The sequence below is a fragment of the Pleurodeles waltl genome, chromosome 8 (genome assembly GCF_031143425.1).
Source record: "Pleurodeles waltl isolate 20211129_DDA chromosome 8, aPleWal1.hap1.20221129, whole genome shotgun sequence".
In the NCBI taxonomy this organism is placed as follows: Eukaryota; Metazoa; Chordata; class Amphibia; order Caudata; family Salamandridae; genus Pleurodeles; species Pleurodeles waltl.
The window spans coordinates 701,391,136-701,410,163 of record NC_090447.1 but is presented as its reverse complement, the minus strand read 5'-3'; the positions used below and the strand labels follow the sequence as shown (position 1 = coordinate 701,410,163).

At 40.9% G+C, this 19,028-nt stretch overlaps 1 protein-coding gene across 16 annotated transcripts in view; it reads left to right on the top strand.

The window, feature by feature from the left end:
- The window catches only part of ABI3BP (ABI family member 3 binding protein), a 2,083,720-nt gene that overhangs the window by 829,865 nt on the left and 1,234,827 nt on the right, over window positions 1-19,028 (top strand). For all 16 annotated transcript variants that reach the window (XM_069204834.1, XM_069204837.1, XM_069204832.1 and 13 more), the window contains exon 6: window positions 9,812-9,882. In XM_069204834.1, the coding sequence (XP_069060935.1) occupies window positions 9,812-9,882 (71 nt within the window). The remainder of the gene's footprint in view (window positions 1-9,811; window positions 9,883-19,028) is intronic.

Below are 19,028 nucleotides of genomic sequence, written 5' to 3'. Positions count from 1 at the left end.
TGTACAGACATCCTGACCTAAGTCTGCTTTTATTCTTGAGCTTGCACACCTAATAGAACCCTACTTTGGTAAGCACAATATTACACTTCTTGGGCACTTTAATTTCCATTTGGAAAATTATATATGCAAGGACCCCGAGCATTTAGAGACATGATGACATGTTGTGGACTCTGTCAATTAGAAATGTCACCTACACATGGAGCAGGCCATATTTTGGATGTCATTTTCTCTAATGACCTTTGCCTTAAGGTCTCTGAGCCCCTACCCCTCACCTGGTACGATTATTATGCTGTTCCCTTCTCTCTCTAATGACCTATTACACAGGAGATTGCTAACAGTGAAACTAATAAAACTTCCCCAAAAAATGGAAAGGGCTTAGTAAAGAACCTTTATCCCATGCTTTCAATAATTGCAATTAAGCAGATTATGAAGATTCAGAACTAGTAGCCAAAACGTTCTTCTCTTGGCTTACCTCAGCCATCAATATTGTGGCCCCCTAGAAGGAAACCTACCTGAGGGGAGAGATGCCTACCTTCCTGTGGTTTTCAGAGAGACTTAGGGGCTTATTTACCAGAATCTGTTGCATTGCCATGGATGCGTCAGATTTCTTGTGCTGCACTGCGCCCCCCTAACGATACCATGAGAGAGCTGTATTTACTATACAGTCCTCCATGGCGCACAGTGTCCACAGATGCATCAGAAGATATGATGTATACAGGGCACTAAAATGATGCACTGCTGGGCTAGCGTCAAAGGAATGACACCACTCCAGCAATGCCAGAAGGCCCCCATTCCGAAAGCCCTGTGTCACTTTAACTCTTGCGATGAGGAGGCATTAAAAAAGTGACAGTGTGAAAGCGCAAAACAATGCAGTGAAATCTTGTAGAAATCTCTGCCCCTGTTCTGCATGGCTTCTAACGGGGGAATGCCTACTGTGTATGCATTATACCTGGTGCAGGTTTAATGTGGTGCAAGGCTTCTCAAACTGGCGCAATGGCCCCATTGCACCAGTTTGTAAATGTGGCTCACTATGGGGGACTGCTTTGGGCCACTGTTGCATCACAAATATGTACACAACGGAGGTGCAAGGGGCTTGTAAATAAGCAACCTAGATTGGTAAAACAGACCTATCTTTGTCAAGAACAGGCCTGGCAGAAATGCTATGTCCCTTATGAAAGAGACCGATATAAGGATATTCTGCAGAATATAAAGCCGATATCAAGGAAGAGAAATCTCTATTGTTCAAACAAGCTGGCAACAGCCAAATCATCCAGAGATCTCTTCAGGTTAGTTAATTTTCTCTGCACCCCTGCAGCGCCTTCCAGCATAGAGGGTCCGCAGGATTTTTGCAGTTGAATGGCAATCTTTTTCACACTAAACTTCTTATTTGATTACCTTATCACTGAAGCCTCTATTCCCTCCCAACTGGACATTAATGCTAAGTTAAGTCTATCATAGACTATGATCACCAGAGAGAGCCTGACAGCTCTCTTTTCTTGTTTTACCCTTCACATGTGGACAAAATAGCACAATCAAGCTTCATCGCCTTGAAAACTCTGTGACGCATCTTCCCCCCACCTCGGATTTCCACCCAAGGTCCAGGCTACTATCTCTCTTGTACTATCTAAACTAGATTACGCCAATGGCACCTACCATGGATCATGTCTATCTACTATGAAAAAACTACAACATATTCAGAACTCGGCTGCAGGACTACTATTAAATGTAAAGCCACAAGCCCACATGTACCCTGCCTTGAGGGCACTACATTGGTTACCGGTTGCCAGAAGATCCACCTTTAAGCTGCTTTGTATCACCCACAAAGCAAAACATGGAACAGGCTTTTCATCAGGACTAAAATCATCAAATACATATACACCCCCACTCAAGATTGGCACCCCACCTTAAGTACCGCCATACACGAAAAAGGCTATAGGTGGCACATCCTTCTCTGTTCAAGTGGTCACAGTATGAAATTAATTACCCCCAAATGTAATATCCACGGATAACTATCTTGTCTTCAGAAGACTACTCAAGAGTTAGCTCTTTCCTTCATAACCACCATATCCAAACCGCAATGGACAGCATATGCCTGTGTTGGTAAACATTTCTAATCTTATTATTCATGTATGTCTTGATATGTGTATTTCTTTAAACAATATGTACAATTACTATTTAATAATAATAAAACATGCAGATACTCTTTAAGCCTGTTTAACAAATGTATATTTACTCATGGTTAAATGTATTTATATGTATGTGTGTGTGTGTGTGTGTGTGTGTGTATATATATATATATATATATATATATACATATATATATATATATATATATATATATATATATATATATATATATATATGTATATGTATATATATATGTGTGTGTGTGTGTGCATATATGTATATACAAGTATGTATACAATGTGTGTATTTGTGTATGTACATATATATTTGTGTATATTATTCTATGCTTAACATGTTCATAGGTCATCACATGGTCCCTAGATATGTTGTTAGATTAAATACTAATGAATCCCTGCTTTCATTTTGTCTATCACAATGAGCAAATGATATCTTAAATATTTGATCAGCAAGCATTTTGCTGTTGAAAATTGAGGCATGATAAAATAATGTTAGAAAAGTATACAAATAAATGTACCTCAAACATTGCTAACCCTGAAAGTCTGCGTTTATACAACACAACTTTAAATCTCAAACTATTATATTCATTATTATATCTCTTACACATATATTCCCTTACTTTGTATTTACATAATTATTTATTTATTACCTTAGTCCTACTATACAAGAGGGAAACAAATAAATACATTTTTTTTAATTCTCTCGTAAGCTTTACTCGTCTCCCCATCATCGTATACATCTATCAATCTATCCTCCATCCCCACTCCCTGACTCACCCCAAAAACATTTTACTACAATGATCTACAAAATAACCCTTCCTAAGCTCTTCCCTCCTCTATTGCTCCTGGCCCACACCGAACCGCAGTTTACTACTATGATCTCCCAAACAACCCTACTAAATTCTCCCTCACATATCTCCCTTTTGATCCATCCAAAACCCCTTCTACTACTATCTCCCTAACCTCTTTAAACAGATTCTTCCCTCTTCCATCTCTCCTTTACTCATCTCAAGCCTCATCCTATTACTATAAACTCTTAATTAACACTTCTGGATTCTTCTCTACTCTATCCCTCCATTAGTCTAATCAAACCTACTAACAAACTCACATATCCTCTCCTCAAATCAACTCATACTAATATTGAAACTATATTCATATTTCCCTATACTAATCCACCACTAGCTCCAGAGTAGCGTGCTACTGACCAAAAAGTGCCTCAACGCTTCGCCAGGGGTAGTAAGCGCTATTTAAATACAATTACAATGAAAAGAATATGAACTTACGGCGCATTATCTCATCAGCCCCTCCCAAAATGTTACATCTAGGAGCCAATATAATTATCCCACAACTTACAGTAACCATAAAATAAAAATGTTACTTCTAGCTGCTACCCTTAACCTTGAAAAAAAGCTGCAATTAAGCCTCTTCTTAAAAAACCTAATATGGACCCCTCCAGTCTAAAATATCGGCCTATCATCCTGCTGCCTATACTCACTAAAAGTTTGGAAAAACTCAGACTTAAAGGTGACAACACAGAGGTCTTGATCTTTGGTAGTCAATCATCCATATGGACCCATCTGTGGTGGTCAGATATGCTGGATACATTACCCATTATAAAAGATTCCGCAAAGAACCTTGGAGTATTGATTGACAAAAACTTATCATTTGACCTTCAGGTTAATCAGAAAGTTTCCGCCTGTTTCAGGATGATCAGGACGCTTAGGAAAGTGGTTCCTTACATTTCCCTCCCCGCACAAAGGCAACTGGCTTTGACACGTATCTCATCCAGGTTAGACTACTGTAATGTACTCTAACTGGATACCAACAAGACTTTAATAGCCAACTGCCTTTGGTTGAAATTGTGGTGTCAAGATTTGTTCTTGATGTTCCCAGATCTCAATCGGTTTTGGCAGGGATTTGAAAGCTCCAATGGCTACCTATGAAACACCTTATCACCTTTAAAGCTTTATGTATTGTTCACAAAGAATTGCATAACCTCAGGCCTGGAAGAATTAAAAGCATGTTTCAGTGGTATATTCCCTCCAGGAAGCTTTGGTTTGCAAGTCAAAATCTTTTAATTGATCCTAAATACCTAAATGAATGGTGGGGAGGCAGAGCTTTTCGGTGGCTGCATCCAAGCTATAGAACTCCCTTCCTCATTTCATCTCCAGTCTCCAGGCTCACACCCTATTCCAGGCTTTTTACCCTTTTACAGATTCTTCTGGGCTTGAGCTCATGAAATTTCTATTTATGTCTTTGCTTAGGACTAACTGCTATCAGCGCCTTGATGCCTCTGGGCATTTGTTTGTGCTCTATAAATCTTTTTCATTTTATTTCATTTCAAGACCCATTAACAAGGGAAATTAGCCTATAATTTGCTGGGTTCTCACAGCTTCCCTTTTAGTGGAGCATAGAGTGAATTATCACAAGGGGGTTATAGTGGTGACTGACTATATAGCAGTGAAAACATTTGTTAATATTTTGGGAACAGTCAGCACAACATATACCCAGAGAGATAGAGTCTGTGCTTGGAGCACTATTTTTCTTCTAGCAAATAATGATACTCTCTGACTTGGGTGAAGGATAACAAGCAGGTATGTAGATATTGCATCAATAATCTCCCCATTTTGTGGGGTAGTAGTACCAGGAAAAGGTTGGGTTATGGCACTACTTTCGCTGTAGAATTTTTTGAAGTGCACAGTTCTTGTAGTTGTACTGATATAGTGCTCCATCTTATTTACCCCTCCACATTATCAATGGTATACAAGCTCCCAAAATCATTTTGCTTTTCTTTGTACGGCACCAACATTTAGATTGTTGCATAGACCTTCTTTGCATTTGCATTTTTGTTAGTTTATCAGCTCCTATCAGCTCCTTGTAGCTCTTTCTGAGTTTCTTGAGGCTAAAGTCATTTGTTACTTAAAAATTCCTTGTACTTAGGGCTGCTGACAGCTCTTGCTTTAGATTTATATTCTTCGTTGGTGGCTGACAAAATGAGACATTTTTACTATTACTAGAGTAAATGAATCTAGAATAGGATTGTCCTCTCCCTCTGCAAGGATTGCCTTTGGAGATCATTCCAAGCTGTTTATTAGGAATGTTCCTACGTTCTGATATTTATAAGGACCCCATTTCAGTGCTCTTCTGAGTTGCAGCAGTTTTGAGGGCATGACCTATGGTTTCAAGATTTTTGAGTTTTACAACCAGTCTAACCACCAGTGGATCATGATCATTTTTTAACCAAATTCTACATCTGTGACTGGCTTTCTTGATTAAATGTTAATCCGAAAACAGTCAATTATATTTGTTCTGCAGCCAGTCCTCAATGTGTGAAAGACAGGGCTGTTAGAAGCAGCTATTTAGAAAACTAAGTCGCAATTCTCTAACATATCGGAAAAGTTTTTCCCTTCACAGTTGTTCTTCCACATTGAGTAACATATCCGGTATTCCCCACTCTGAAACTTCCTCACTGATTACAGTTCCCACAAAATCCATAAAAGGGGGGTGTTAAAGTCACAACAGATGATTGCTGTAAGGTGTTCTGAGAAATGTACTGAGTGTTTGATTACCATTATTACATTTTCTAATGTTGGTATGGTCTGTTCTCCTTGTAGGTTGTGACCCAATGAGAAAGAAACTTTCAGGATATTTACAATAACACTTTGTACATTGATTCTTGACAGCTTAATATACAAAATATTTGTTGAATCAATTGGAAAGGGGCGGTGTTTGACATGTAGGAGTAGTTTTGTCAAGACACATATTGATTACCCCCCATTAGGTCTTCCTTTGTTGGATTTATATGCTTTTATTATCAATTCGGTGAAGGCGCCCAGGGCTAATTATGTGTAGTTTTGATGGAAAAGTCTGCATCTCCCAGTAGCCCAAATGTCATGCAATTGGATGAACCATTGCCAATACAGGTCATCTACCAAAGACCACAGACCTGTGATGTTCCAAAAGAAAATTGGAAGTTGTGTGCAAGATACTTCTCCCAGCCTCTCCTTTAGGTTAGTTTTGCCTTTTGTAGAAGGAGAAGGAGCAGTTGCAGCACTAAAATGAACGAGCAAGCTGTATACCATTTTTGCTACCTCCTACACTATCCAAGACAGCTTGTAGCCATGTCAGTGCATATGCCGAAGGGCTATTTCTGACTGTAAAAATGCTTCATACATCTGGCCCTTAATGTAGTGAAAATTGAAAGAAAACAAAGGTGGAAAATTATTCTCATAAAGGCAAGCTGCTGCTGTCTTCCTAGCATGAGTTTGAATACCTTTGAGGCCCAGGGTCTCAAAAGCAGTGCCAGGATTTGCAAGGGGCAAGCCATGGATCACAGCTGCATTCCCTGGTGTCCCTAAGGGCATCTAGGCCTGTAGCAGGTAGCAAACTGCCTTAATCTACCCATGCAGTGTACAAACAGTAATTATTTTTGGTGTTGCTTTTTGTGTCAGTTTTGTTTTCATTAAAGGCCTCCTCAGACCTCTGAAACATGGATCCCACCTAATCTGCAGATCAGAGTAATTATTACTTTTCAACTTTAGCGAGACAACATGCAGTTGTTCTCATCCTGACTAGTGTCCAAGAGTGAATTTGGGGATTGTCATTGGTTTGCCTTTCTCTCTTTACAGTGCATAGTTTAGTATGTTTATACTGTACTGAAGATTAAAGGTTGTTCTTGTGGTCAAAGGGACCAGATAATGCTCTTTTCTGGGTCTAGTTATGGCCCACGTATCTAAGTTCTGCCCTCTAAAGATCATAAACAATGAAAGGCGTAGTATGACAAATCCCCAAAAAGTTTTATTTTGATGGTAACATGATATAGGTGTATACTCCAGATGGCAGTGAACAAGTTTTATATGTATTATGCTTGCATTAACACAACATCAATACATAGTCATGCTAATGCTACTTGGAGAGAGAAGTTAGGCTTATTCACCTTTAGTTTTATTATGGGTAATGAAGGCCTGAATATCAAAATGAGTTAACACTGGTTAACGTTGGTTTCCATCTTTCTTTTGCACATTTTATTTCTAGTAAAGTTTAAATGCTGTTGAAAACAATGTTATTTTCCTTCGTTCCAATGTGAAGAAATGTTTTATTTTCTTTGTAATTATTGTGGAATGCTGTTTTAATGAATAGTGCATTCAAGAAGTCCTGCAGTGTGCAGACTGGTGCATGTATCCAGTCTTGTAACAGGTAGTGTAAGTTTGAAGGATGCAGAGAGGAACTTGCATGTGCAAAAACTTGAGAGCCTAATGAGTGTGTAAATCTATCATTTCACTTTACCCTGATTGGACAACCTTTTTGAGAACTGATTATAGCAGGGTAAAATGTTAGCGAGTGTGGGCCTGATTTACAAAGGTAAACTTACACTTTTGTGTAATTTTATGATTGTTTGCTATGCACAAAGGGATTTATGAGCAGTATCTTTATGAGTGCACTCGTAAAGGCCCTGAGTGTCTTAGAGAACAGAACAGGGAATTTTTAAAGTGATCTCTTAGAGACAAAACTGGCTCGTTCTTTGTCATTTCCTTTGAGGTGACCCCCTGCTAGTTTGTACCATGCTTTGAAAGATTTTGTCTAATTTGATTTCCCATTAATTGAAGCAAATGCATTCTGATTATAAATTGTTGCTAACCTGTCACCTTCTGTAAACTATTACGTTTTAATAGGCCTTTATGGTTTGATAGTAAAATGTTCTCTGTCATTTTTGTGGAGCCTAGTGTGCTTCAGATAATATTGAGTATTTGTTGACCAAGCTCAGATGTGGAACATCAAAATCCTTAGGGGACTAACACCACTCCTGGTCCATTCAGAGAAGTGCTTAGCAGTTCTAGAATTTACAGAAAGAAAAGCCCTAACAGTAATAAATTATACTAGGTCTTACTAGGAAAACAGCACACGAAAAAGTGTGTTTGTAGGGCTAGATTATGAGGACTATTGAATTTTAAGAAGGTCCTGAGAGAAAACTGAAACCACAAGCCAACAAGGCCAGATAAAGGGCAACCAAGGACAGCAAGGTTGGGTAACAACTGATAGCCCCTAGAGGGAACAACCAAAAGAATGAGACCCAGATGTTTGGTAGTCAAGCAATGATGGTGGGAATCCAATAAAAGCTAATACAGTGGTATGGTCAGTGTCAGCAAGTTCAACAAAGAAAGTAAGACCAAGGTCCTTTTTAAGGGCTTCTCTGCAATTCATAGCCCCTCTTGTGTCATGTGCAAAACAACATGCAAGCAGCATGTGAACAGAATGAAATCTCACATCAGCTGGTCTTGTCACACTAGTTTCACAGCAGATTGAGATACAAACAAGGCAATGCATTTGGAATTTCACAGTTGTATGCAGTTGTGCCAAGTGTGACAAACCTGCTAAATTTTGTCAAACTGTTGAAGTAATAAGAGAGCAAATAGAGCTCTGGGTATGATCTAATCAGACTTCACCGTCTTATTAGCCACCATCAGTTTATTTGCACTTACAAGATCCTGAGCTGGGGGAGCCCAGTAGTAGTTGATTGTTTCTGTCTTCCTGTGCTGATAGAATGAAAGCATCAAACTACAGAGAGGCACACTGGCAGCAACTCAGCAGCAGCAGTAATTCAGCAGTATGCAGGTGTCCCAATAACCAAACCTCTGAAGTCACAGTGGATGCAGTCGCTCAGGCGCTCAGCGCATATACTTAAACCCCTTCTGAGGGACAAGCCCTGCTGAGTGCTACCATCCAATCTGCTAAAGGACTACCCTCTGCCACTGTCAATGTCTACCCATGCCCTGCCCCTTGGAAACCACTGAATGGCCTGGAACTCTTAGGAAGGCCCTTATACCTAACATTGCAGGAGCTGGGATCCTGGATGCAGAGGTGTCAAAGCAGCATGTATTTTTGCCACATAAGATATGGGACAATGGCCGCAGCAGATCAACAGAACAGCAATACCACAGGAGAAGCAGGAAGAGGCCAAAAGAGTGAGGAAGAGGGAACAGAAGATTCGACTTTGTAAATATGGCGCGGGGGAAATGCCACCTTAATGACACATAGGCGTAAAAAAATATGCAAATGTGGTGCAAGGTGGCACTAGGGGCTTCTTAAATCTGGCCCTATGTTTTTATCCTAATCAAAACTTGCATTCCACTTTTTAAGATGCATGCAGCGGCTCATAGCCAACCCCATTTTCTATGCTAAGCAATTACAACTATAATCTTTTGTCATAGTAGGTGAACATATGTACTGTTGTTTGTCTGATAATGCCTGTGGAACATTTTTGGAGAATACACTGAGGTGTACAGCCTCAGAGACATCTTGGGAGTCCCATCTTGAAAAGTGTCATTTCTGGAGAATAAATGTATTGTAATGCTAATGACAACTAATACAGACCTAATAAATGCTTCTAAAATTTGATTGTTTCCACGGTCAATATTGTGTACCATATTCTGTGAACCACTTACCTGTTTAATAATATATTTGTATGTTCTGAAGCAAATGTTGGAGAGTTCTGTGCCTTGAAAAATTCCACCTATGTATAAATAGGCAACCTTTACTTCAATGGGATGGTTTTGTCAGTAGGTTGTTTAGGAATGCAATTTTAAATTTCTTTTGAAAAGCAAAGTTCTTGCAACAAAACATTTATCTATTAAACTTGAACTGAGCATGTCCTCTTTCTCATGTTACAGCTAAACACAAAATAAATGGTGGAAATGGGCACATCCAAAACACTTATAGTGCGCCAAAAGGACATATACAGGTAGGCAACAAATGCAACTATCCTCACCTTATTTCGACTGCTTCTTTTGAAAGTGCATTTCCATGTCTGAATTATGTTATCCAATGTATTCATCTATACAGTACTTTTGTGTATATACTTTTGTAACTCGTTACCTGGAAAAGCCCTCATGAATATTTAAAATAAATATTCAGCCCTCATTTTTAGGTGATGTGCAGCAGGGGAAAAGCAGCACAAAAGCCTCTGCGTGTTATAAATGCCTCTAGAGTATTTTTTGTTGGGTATTTAACTCACGCACAGAACACAGGAGAAACATTTCTGCATGTAGTGCTGCACTATCACCTTTCCTAGCAATACGTCTGGTATAGCAACCTATACTTGAGAAGCTGAAAGTAAGGGGCATATTTACAAGGACCTAGCGCCACCCTGCACCACCCTAGCGTCATTTTTTTAATGCTAAGGCCACAATAATGAGGCCTTTCTCTGGCACCCAGTTTACTAACCCTTGCGCCACATTATGCCTCCGCCAGGCATAATGTATGTAAGAGAGGCGTTCCAACACAGGGAGGCCCAAACAAATGGCGCAGGGAAATTTACAAGATTTCACTGTGCCATTTTTTCCTTCATTAGTTATCCCCTGCTCAGAGCAGGTGTTAAAATGGCGCATCCATTTTAATCAATGGGCCACTCTATGCTTTGCTGCACTATCATCAACATTTTTGATGCGAGTGCACCAAAGACTCATATTAGCATGGAACATTTTGATGCCACTGTCCTAGCGACTGCCATGGTGTGCCGTACTCTGAATATAGTGCAACAATGATGTCGTTAGGTGGGGCGGGCTGACTCAAGAAAAGTGGTGCATCAGTCCTGATGCGCCACTTCCTTGTAAATATACCCCTTAATTTATATGTGTGCATTATCCTACTGCTCAACTGCGACACACAAAGCACCTGTATTGGCACAGTGGGACATACTTACAAGGAACTGGTGCATTAGCCCTGATGCTCCAGGTTCCTTGTGTCACCCTGCCCCCCCCTAACCTCATCATGGTAGTACTGTATTTACAATACAGCACATCATGGCACATGTTAGGGCAATAGCATCAACATTTTTGACGCTTGTTAGAAATTGGGTCTCTGGTTGGCAGTCAGTTTCCACTCTGTCCAAGCAGGGACCCTCACTCTAGTCAGGGTAAGGGAGTTACACTCCTCAAACAACCCCTGCTCACCCCCTTGGCAGCTTGGCACAAGCAGTCAGTCTTATCTCAGAGGCAATGTATAAAGTATTTTTACCAAAACACACAGTAGTACAGTGAAAACATTACAAAAGGGACACAACACCAATTTAGAAAAATAACCAATCTAAATCAAACAAGACCAAAACAACACAAATCCAACATACACAAGCAAAGATATTAACTTTTAAATTTAAAAAGTCTTAATCCATAGAATTTTACCAAGTATTTGGTATGCATAAAAAAATAAAGCCACACGGGCGAGCGTGCATTAGAAAAGTAAGAGATGCGTCAATTCCGGACTCGCAAGTGAGGCCGTGCTTCGATTCTTCTCCGGTCGGGTAGTCAATATGTCATTTCTCTCTCCCTCAGAAGAGCGATGCATCGATTTGTGGACGAGCAGCCTCGGCTCTGTGATGGTTCACTGTAGTTCTGATGCCCAACAATGATGCGTGTGAAATCCTGTTGCACGACGGTGAAGAGCTGTGCTGTATGGGTGATGCGTATATTTCTGCAGCCGCAAGCGGGTGGTGTGTCGATATCCAGCAGCAGTGCAGGTGGTGCATCCATTTTTCAGCCATGAAGCAGGTGCTGCATCGATTTTTCCCTGCTCGGCTCCGGTGTGTGTGGATTTCAGCCTTGGTTCCACCAGCTTCTCCATTCAATGTCCAGGGACTGATTGGGCACCACTTGGCTGGGTAGGAGCCTCAGCAAGAGAGTCCAGGTGCTGGAAGAGGAAGTCTTTGATGGCTCTGACACCTCAAGACAGGGGGCAAGCTCAGTCCAAGCCCCTGGAGACACTTGACAAGCAGCAAAACACAGGAAGGTCCAGTCTTTGTCCTCTCCAAAGTAGAAGCAACTACTGCAGGCCAACCCAGCAAAGTACTCTCACAGACAAAGGGGCAGTACTCCTCATCCAGCTCTTCAGTGAAAACTGAATTTGACAGTATTTCACTATCAGGACATGTAAAACACACCACTACAAGTCCTACCTCTTAAATACACTGCACCTTGCCACGGGACTACCTAGGGCATACCTTAGGGGTGGCTTACATGTAGCAAAGGGAAATGTTTGGGCCTGGCAAGTGGGTACACTTGTCAGATCGACTTGGCATTTCAAGACTGCATACACAGACACTGCAGCACAGGTCTGAGACATGTTTACAGGGCTACTCATGTGGGTGGCACAATCGGTGCTGTAGGCCCACTAATAGCATTTGATTTACAGACCCTGGGCACCTCGTGTGCACTTTACTAGGGACTTTCGTCCCTAAATCAAACATGCCAATCATGGATAAACTAATCTCCAATACAATTTACTCAGAGAGGATAATCATTTTAGCACTGGTTAGTGGTGGTAAAGTGCCCAGTGTCCTAAAGCCAACAAAAAACAAGTCAGAAAAAATAGACAGAAGGAAGCAAAAAGTTTGAGGATGACCTTCAAAAAGGGCCAGGGCCAACAACACTATTGTGACGCTTTGGACAGGTGTTAACAAGTGATGCTAGAATGGCACATTGAAATCTTGTAAAAAAAAAATCATCTCTTTGGGGGTGGAACGTCCCCCTTGCATACATTATACCTGCCACAGGTATAATGTGGTGCAAGGGCTTACAAATTAGTGCAATACTTTCATTGTGCCACTTTGTAAATATTGCACAGGGTTGGGGACCGGTTAGCGCCGCCTTAAGGTAGAAAAATAAAATGGTGGTAAGGTGCCACTAGGGCCTTGTAAATATGCCCCAGTACCGTCAGAGTTTCCGTACTTCTACTTTAGGTAGCTGGAGCTACTTTAAACCTTTCAGTGATGAGGCTTTTATCCCTACTTCTGAGCCTTTTTGTGATATTTGGAACAGTTTGTCCTTTCACCTTATAGTGTTTTTCCCTAAATGCTATACAGGCCAAATCTGCATCTTTTTAAAGTCTTGCTACTAAAACTCTTGTCATAAGTGTATCAAAAATAAGTAAAAGAAGTGCATAGAGAGAGTGGACATATGGCCAGCCCTCTTCAGTTATTGCTGTTAATGTGCTCTTCATGGCTTACCATTGTTTGAGATGGGTTACCTGTCAAGAATATGGCACTGAGAGAATGGTTACATCAAGAAGCCCTTTTATTAAAATGCAATATGATGTGTTGTTTTACTCAGTCTGTGTTTGTATTTACTTTGCTGCACACTGACAATTTATTTGTTGACTTTTGACTTTACTGCTTGTTTTTTTGGAAGCCTAATACTGTCATAAAATACAGTTACAGTGCTCTTCACTAACCACGTTTGCATGTCCATTCCTTTTAGTTTGTTGTTATAATAACATGTAGGACTTACAGCTTCTTTATTCACAAGGTAAAGATGTTCAGGCAGCAGGCTCTCCTAAAAAGCAACAAACATGATAGGCCCATTAACAAACTGATCTACTATGCAGTATTTTGCTTTGTATGTCTTTTACGTTCCCCACACACAACAAACACAAACATTACCTCCTGCCACAGATTTCATAACACTTCTCTTTGAGGATACAGAGTAACTTTAATGCAATCTATTCAGCAAAGCAAAGGGATGCTTTCTGAATCATTATCATGATTATTAGTAAAATGATTATGATTAAAACACATCTACAAGCATGTATGCCGCTTTCTTAAAAGCACAAATGGTGCTTTTTGAAAAACACTATCTTTTTTGCTTCTTAATAACAATAAACATTTAATGATCTGACAATATATTATTATGTCCTACCATATCTTACCGACCATACCTAAAAACCTTACTCAGTGCCGGGTGGTGGTCAGGGAGTCCGAGAAGGAGGTCATGGGGGGGGGCACACAAAAAGATTGCCTCACAGGGCTCCACCAGCACTAAACCCTGCCCTGACCTTACCTAACCAAATATAACTATCAAATGCATACCATACCTAAACTGCCATATTTTTCTAACATACCTAACTTACCATACCAAGCTACCATATCAGCCTATCATGCCTGCCTACTATACCTAAGCTAATTAACATATTTGGCATTCCTAGTCTTTAATTCCTATGTACCCACCTTACCTATGAAACCTACTTACCATACTAAATCTACTTTAGATTACCTGCCATAAGTAACCTAACTTTCCATACATAACCTATCATGCCTAATTCACCTACATTGCATAACTTAACATAACTACTCTATCAAACCGAACGACCATATACACAAACCCAAACCAAAAATTCTACCTACCATACTTTCCTACTGTGCCTGAATTGCCCTACTTACCAAACTTATGTACTATGCCTACATACCTTTCACATATACCACACCTAACCTAGCTTCTTAACCAACGTAACTAACCTAACATAACTACCATGCTTGCATTATATACCTTTCATATCTATCATACCTAATCTATTGATTGTGTTGAACGTATCATACCTATCAGACCCTACCTACTAACTCAGGATTTGTCATAGAGAAAAGTTAAAATGTTGCAACCTTAGATTTTTATGAAAAGTTGAAAAATGCTCTACAAGAAAGAGGGGTTTCCCCCAAAAACAGCATCAACGCAAAGTTTGCCATGCTAGCATTACCCACTTCTCAACTTTAAGAAAAAGTTAGAGTTGAAAAAACATTATTTGACCACTGTTTTTGCAATTTGGTGGTCAATAATAGCCAATTTTGATAATTTTATATGCTCGCAGTTTGTGTACAAAACAGATGAGGAAACCCATGGATAAAGCCAGAAAGCTAAACATTTCTGAAAGATAGACATAATTCCGAATGGTTGATTTGAGTATATAACTCAAGGTTTTGTCAAAGAAACTAATTGTTGAAATCAAATGATAGTGAAAGTCCCACACGGGGGACCCTTCTTTTGCTGGGTATTTGGCTTGCCCAGTCAATTGGTCTGTCTGGTTCACCACTGGCACATGATACGTATCTCAACATTGAGAGATGTGCAGCAAACTGACACTATCAGTTCTTTTGAAGATCTGGCTATGGACTTTCAATTGTACAAACCTCAAACTTTCTGATACATTTAACTGTGCCACACCCTCAAAAGCTACAGGAGCAGGTTAGCTTCCCTTCCAGAATTCAGTCAGCTCAAAGCTAAATAAGTTATTAAGGCCTTTTGGAAAATGGAATCTCAGTGATCTATAGATCTCTAGTGACAAATCCCCCACATTCCAAATGAAAATTGAGAGAAATGTGGGAACGTGATCAAGGTACACTAGATGATGATGATTCGATAAAGGTGAAGAGCCTTTTTGGCCTAATTCTGCCTCTTTCAGTTCATATACTTACATAGGTACCACTACAATCCCTCAAGATTATTGTGAATGGGAAAATCAAGTACTCCTAACTGCCAGAAGTACAACTATTACCTTAGCACATATTATCACATGGAATTACAATGCCCCTGAATCGCAGACTGTTGGCTCACAGTGAGTGACATGGTGGAGAATGTGGTGGGTAAGAAGATACTCCTTGACGCCAAGGTGGTGATATTTGGATTTGTGGGACACTTAAGTAAACCCCATCACACTTGTATAGTAACAGCCATTGGTTATTTTGATAGCTGAGAGGGACCTGGCTCATCACTGGAGAGGACTAGATCTCTACACACTAGAGGAATGGACTAGGGACATGGAATTCTGTATTACCACAGAGGAACTTGTTTACAAGGCCTATGAATTGCAGACAAAATGTACAAAAAATGGAGCCCATGGCAGAATTATTCTATGGAGAAGTTGTGATGTAGATGTAGCTTTTTCTCCGTTCGGCTGCCTCCACTGCAATTGTATTCATGATATTGATGTGGTCTGTTTCTTCACTGAGTGCTGTAATTATTGCTGCAATACCTGTAAATGACAAAGTCCCTTGTGGTTTTAAACTGTTCTTATTGACACGCTTAAAAATATAAAAAGATTTCTAAAATAATAGTGAAAGTAATTAAGAAAAAGTAAACAATAAGTGGCAACATGTTTAACAGTATGTTTTTGTACTGAAGCCAGTCTCCCAAAGTAATGCACCATTATGTCCATCAAATGTTTACAGTCACAGAAGTATCTTGTGTTTGTTGGCTGTTTAAAAGCATACAAAACTCAGACCCAATAACTGAGCTGCTGCTTACAGTGATTTCTCAGTTTCAATCAGTCGCTGATTCTTAAGGTGAGATCCACTCAATAGTAAAAGAAAATAAACTAAAGGTATGTATTTTTGAAACATGCCTAAAAACCTGAGTTTACAAGTAGGGATTATATATAGCACTCTTAGCTTAGGATACCTCATGATATCAAGCGATTCTGAAGGTGTTTTACAAAATGTGCTATTTTGTGCACTCTGTGTTACATTTGGAATTCAAATAAATTAGAAATTCAGTTGATAATAACAAATGTCCTGTTATTATGCATTGCATTCCCACTCAGTTTTTCCAATACCTGAGATGTGTGAGTGGACTTATTGCATGGGACACGGAAGTCTCAAATATGTGACCATGTGAAGAAATGGTGCGCTGTTTGGATAAGATAGACTGCTGTGGTGGTGACTGTCCTACATATTTCTCCTGTGGTCAGCCCCAGGTAAACTGGTACATTCTACACATTTCTGAACAATAGGGGCCCAGTGGAGTTCAGCATGGTGTGGCTTGTGAAGATTCCCCCATGTTTTCTTACCAAGAAGGTTCTGCAAACATCAAACTTGGCTACAAATCACAGATTTTCTCTACATGTCTTTGAGGTTAAGCTCCAGACTCCCATAGGATTGACTAATGTCTACCACCAAGAATTCCTGCTATTCTAATGATGAAAAATTATACTCCTCTTGAGTTGATGTTACAAAGCTTTATTGCCACATATAAATGTGGAGGTTGTTTGAGATATGTTGAGATTTTATTTTTCTACCCATACTTTAACATTTACTGGTCATTGTGGGTAGGTAGATGTGTAAGAATCCATTGAAGCCACACCATCCCTGAGTGCCATGGGTCTCTCATTTTAGAAACACCATGGTTTTTATGGTGTATTCTTAATTGAGATTGGAATCCACAGGTGTTATTTATATTTGTATAGCACACAACTTACCAGGGAGGGTATTATGGCACTGAACTCGATATCCACTAGAATGAGTCACTATAGTGCCTTCATCCTCTTTTAAAAACTTTGCTATGCACATTATTTTGCGGCAGAATTTCCTCTTGGAAACACAAAATCCTTGAAGAGGTGAATGGATAAAACAAAGTGCATCATTGACTTTACAGTCTGTAAACTTTTAAAGTGTTGCCCGATAAAAACATTTCCTTTGCAACCATACGCACCTTGGATTGCTCTATGACACCACTGCCCCACAAGGGGCCTGTAGATTAAATGCTACTGGTGGGCCTGTAGCACTGATTGTGCCACCCACTTCAGTAGCCCCTTAACCTTGTCTCAGGCCTGCCACTGCAAGGCCTGTGTGTGGTGTTTCACTGCAAATTCGACTTGGCATTTAAAAGTACTTGCCGAGCCTAAAACTCCCTTTTTTCTATATATAGGTGTAAAGAAATGGCTCCCTGTTGCAGTTACCCCCCACTTTTTGCCTGATACTGATGCTGACTTGACTGAGAAGTGTGCTGGGACCCTGCTAACTAGGCCCCAGCACCAGTGTTCTTTCACCTAAAATGCACCATTGTCTCCACAATTGGCACAACCCTGGCATCCAGGTAAAGTCCCTTGTAACTGGTACCCCTGGTACCAAGGGCCCTAATGCCAGGGCAGGTCTCTAAGGGCTGCAGCATGTCTTATGCCACCCTAGGGTCCCCTCACTCGGCACAGACACACTGCTTGCCAGCTTGTGTGTGCTGGTGGGGAGAAAATGACTAAGTCGACATGGCACTCCCCTCAGGGTGCCATGCCAACCTCACACTGCCTGTGGCATAGGTAAGTAACCCCTTTAGCAGGACTTACAGCCCTAAGGCAGGGTGCACTATACCACAGGTGAGGGCATAGGTGCATGAGCACTATGCCCCTACAGTGTCTAAGCAAAACCTTAGGGCAGCCATAAGAGTATATGGTCTGGGAGTCTGTCAAAAACGAACTCCACAGCTCCATAATGGCTACACTGAATACTGGGAAGTTTAGTATCAAACTTCTCAGAATAATAAACCCACACTGATGCCAGTGTTGGATTTATTAAAAAATGCACACAGAGTGCATCTTAGAGATGTCCCCTGTATTTTACCCAATTGTTCAGTGCAGGACTGACTGGTCTGTGCCAGCCTGCTGCTGAGAGACGAGTTTCTGACCCCATGTGGTGAGGGCCTTTGTGCTCTCTGAGGACAGAAACAAAAGCCTGCTCTGGGTGGAGGTGCTTCACACCTCCCCCCTGCAGGAACTGTAATGCCTAGCGGTGAGCCTCAAAGGCTCAGGCTTCGTGTTACAATGCCCCAGGGCACTCCAGCTAGTGGAGATGCCCGCCCCCTGAACACCGCCCCCACTTTTGGCGGCAAGTCCAGGAGAGATAATGAGAAAAACAAGGAGGAGTCACTGGCCAGTCAGGACAGCCCCTAAGGTGTCCTGAGCTGAGGTGACTCTGACTTTTAGAAATCCTCCATCTTGTAGAAAGAGGATTCCCCCAATAGGAATAGGAATGTGCCCCCCTCCCCTCAGGGAGGAGGCACAAAGAGGGTGTACCCACCCTCAAGGACAGTAGCCATTGGCTACTGCCCTCCCAGACCTGAACACCCCCCTAAATTCAGTATTTAGGGGCTCCCCAGAACCTAGGAAACTAGATTCCTGCAACCTAAGAAGAAGAGGACTGCTGAGCTGAAAAACCCTGTAGAGAAGACGGAGACACCAACTGCTTTGGCCCCAGCTCTACCGGCCTGTCTCCCCCCTTCTAAAGAAACTGGTCCAGCAACGCTTTCCCCAGGACCAGCGACCTCTGAAACCTCAGAGGACTGCCCTGCTCTAGATGGACCA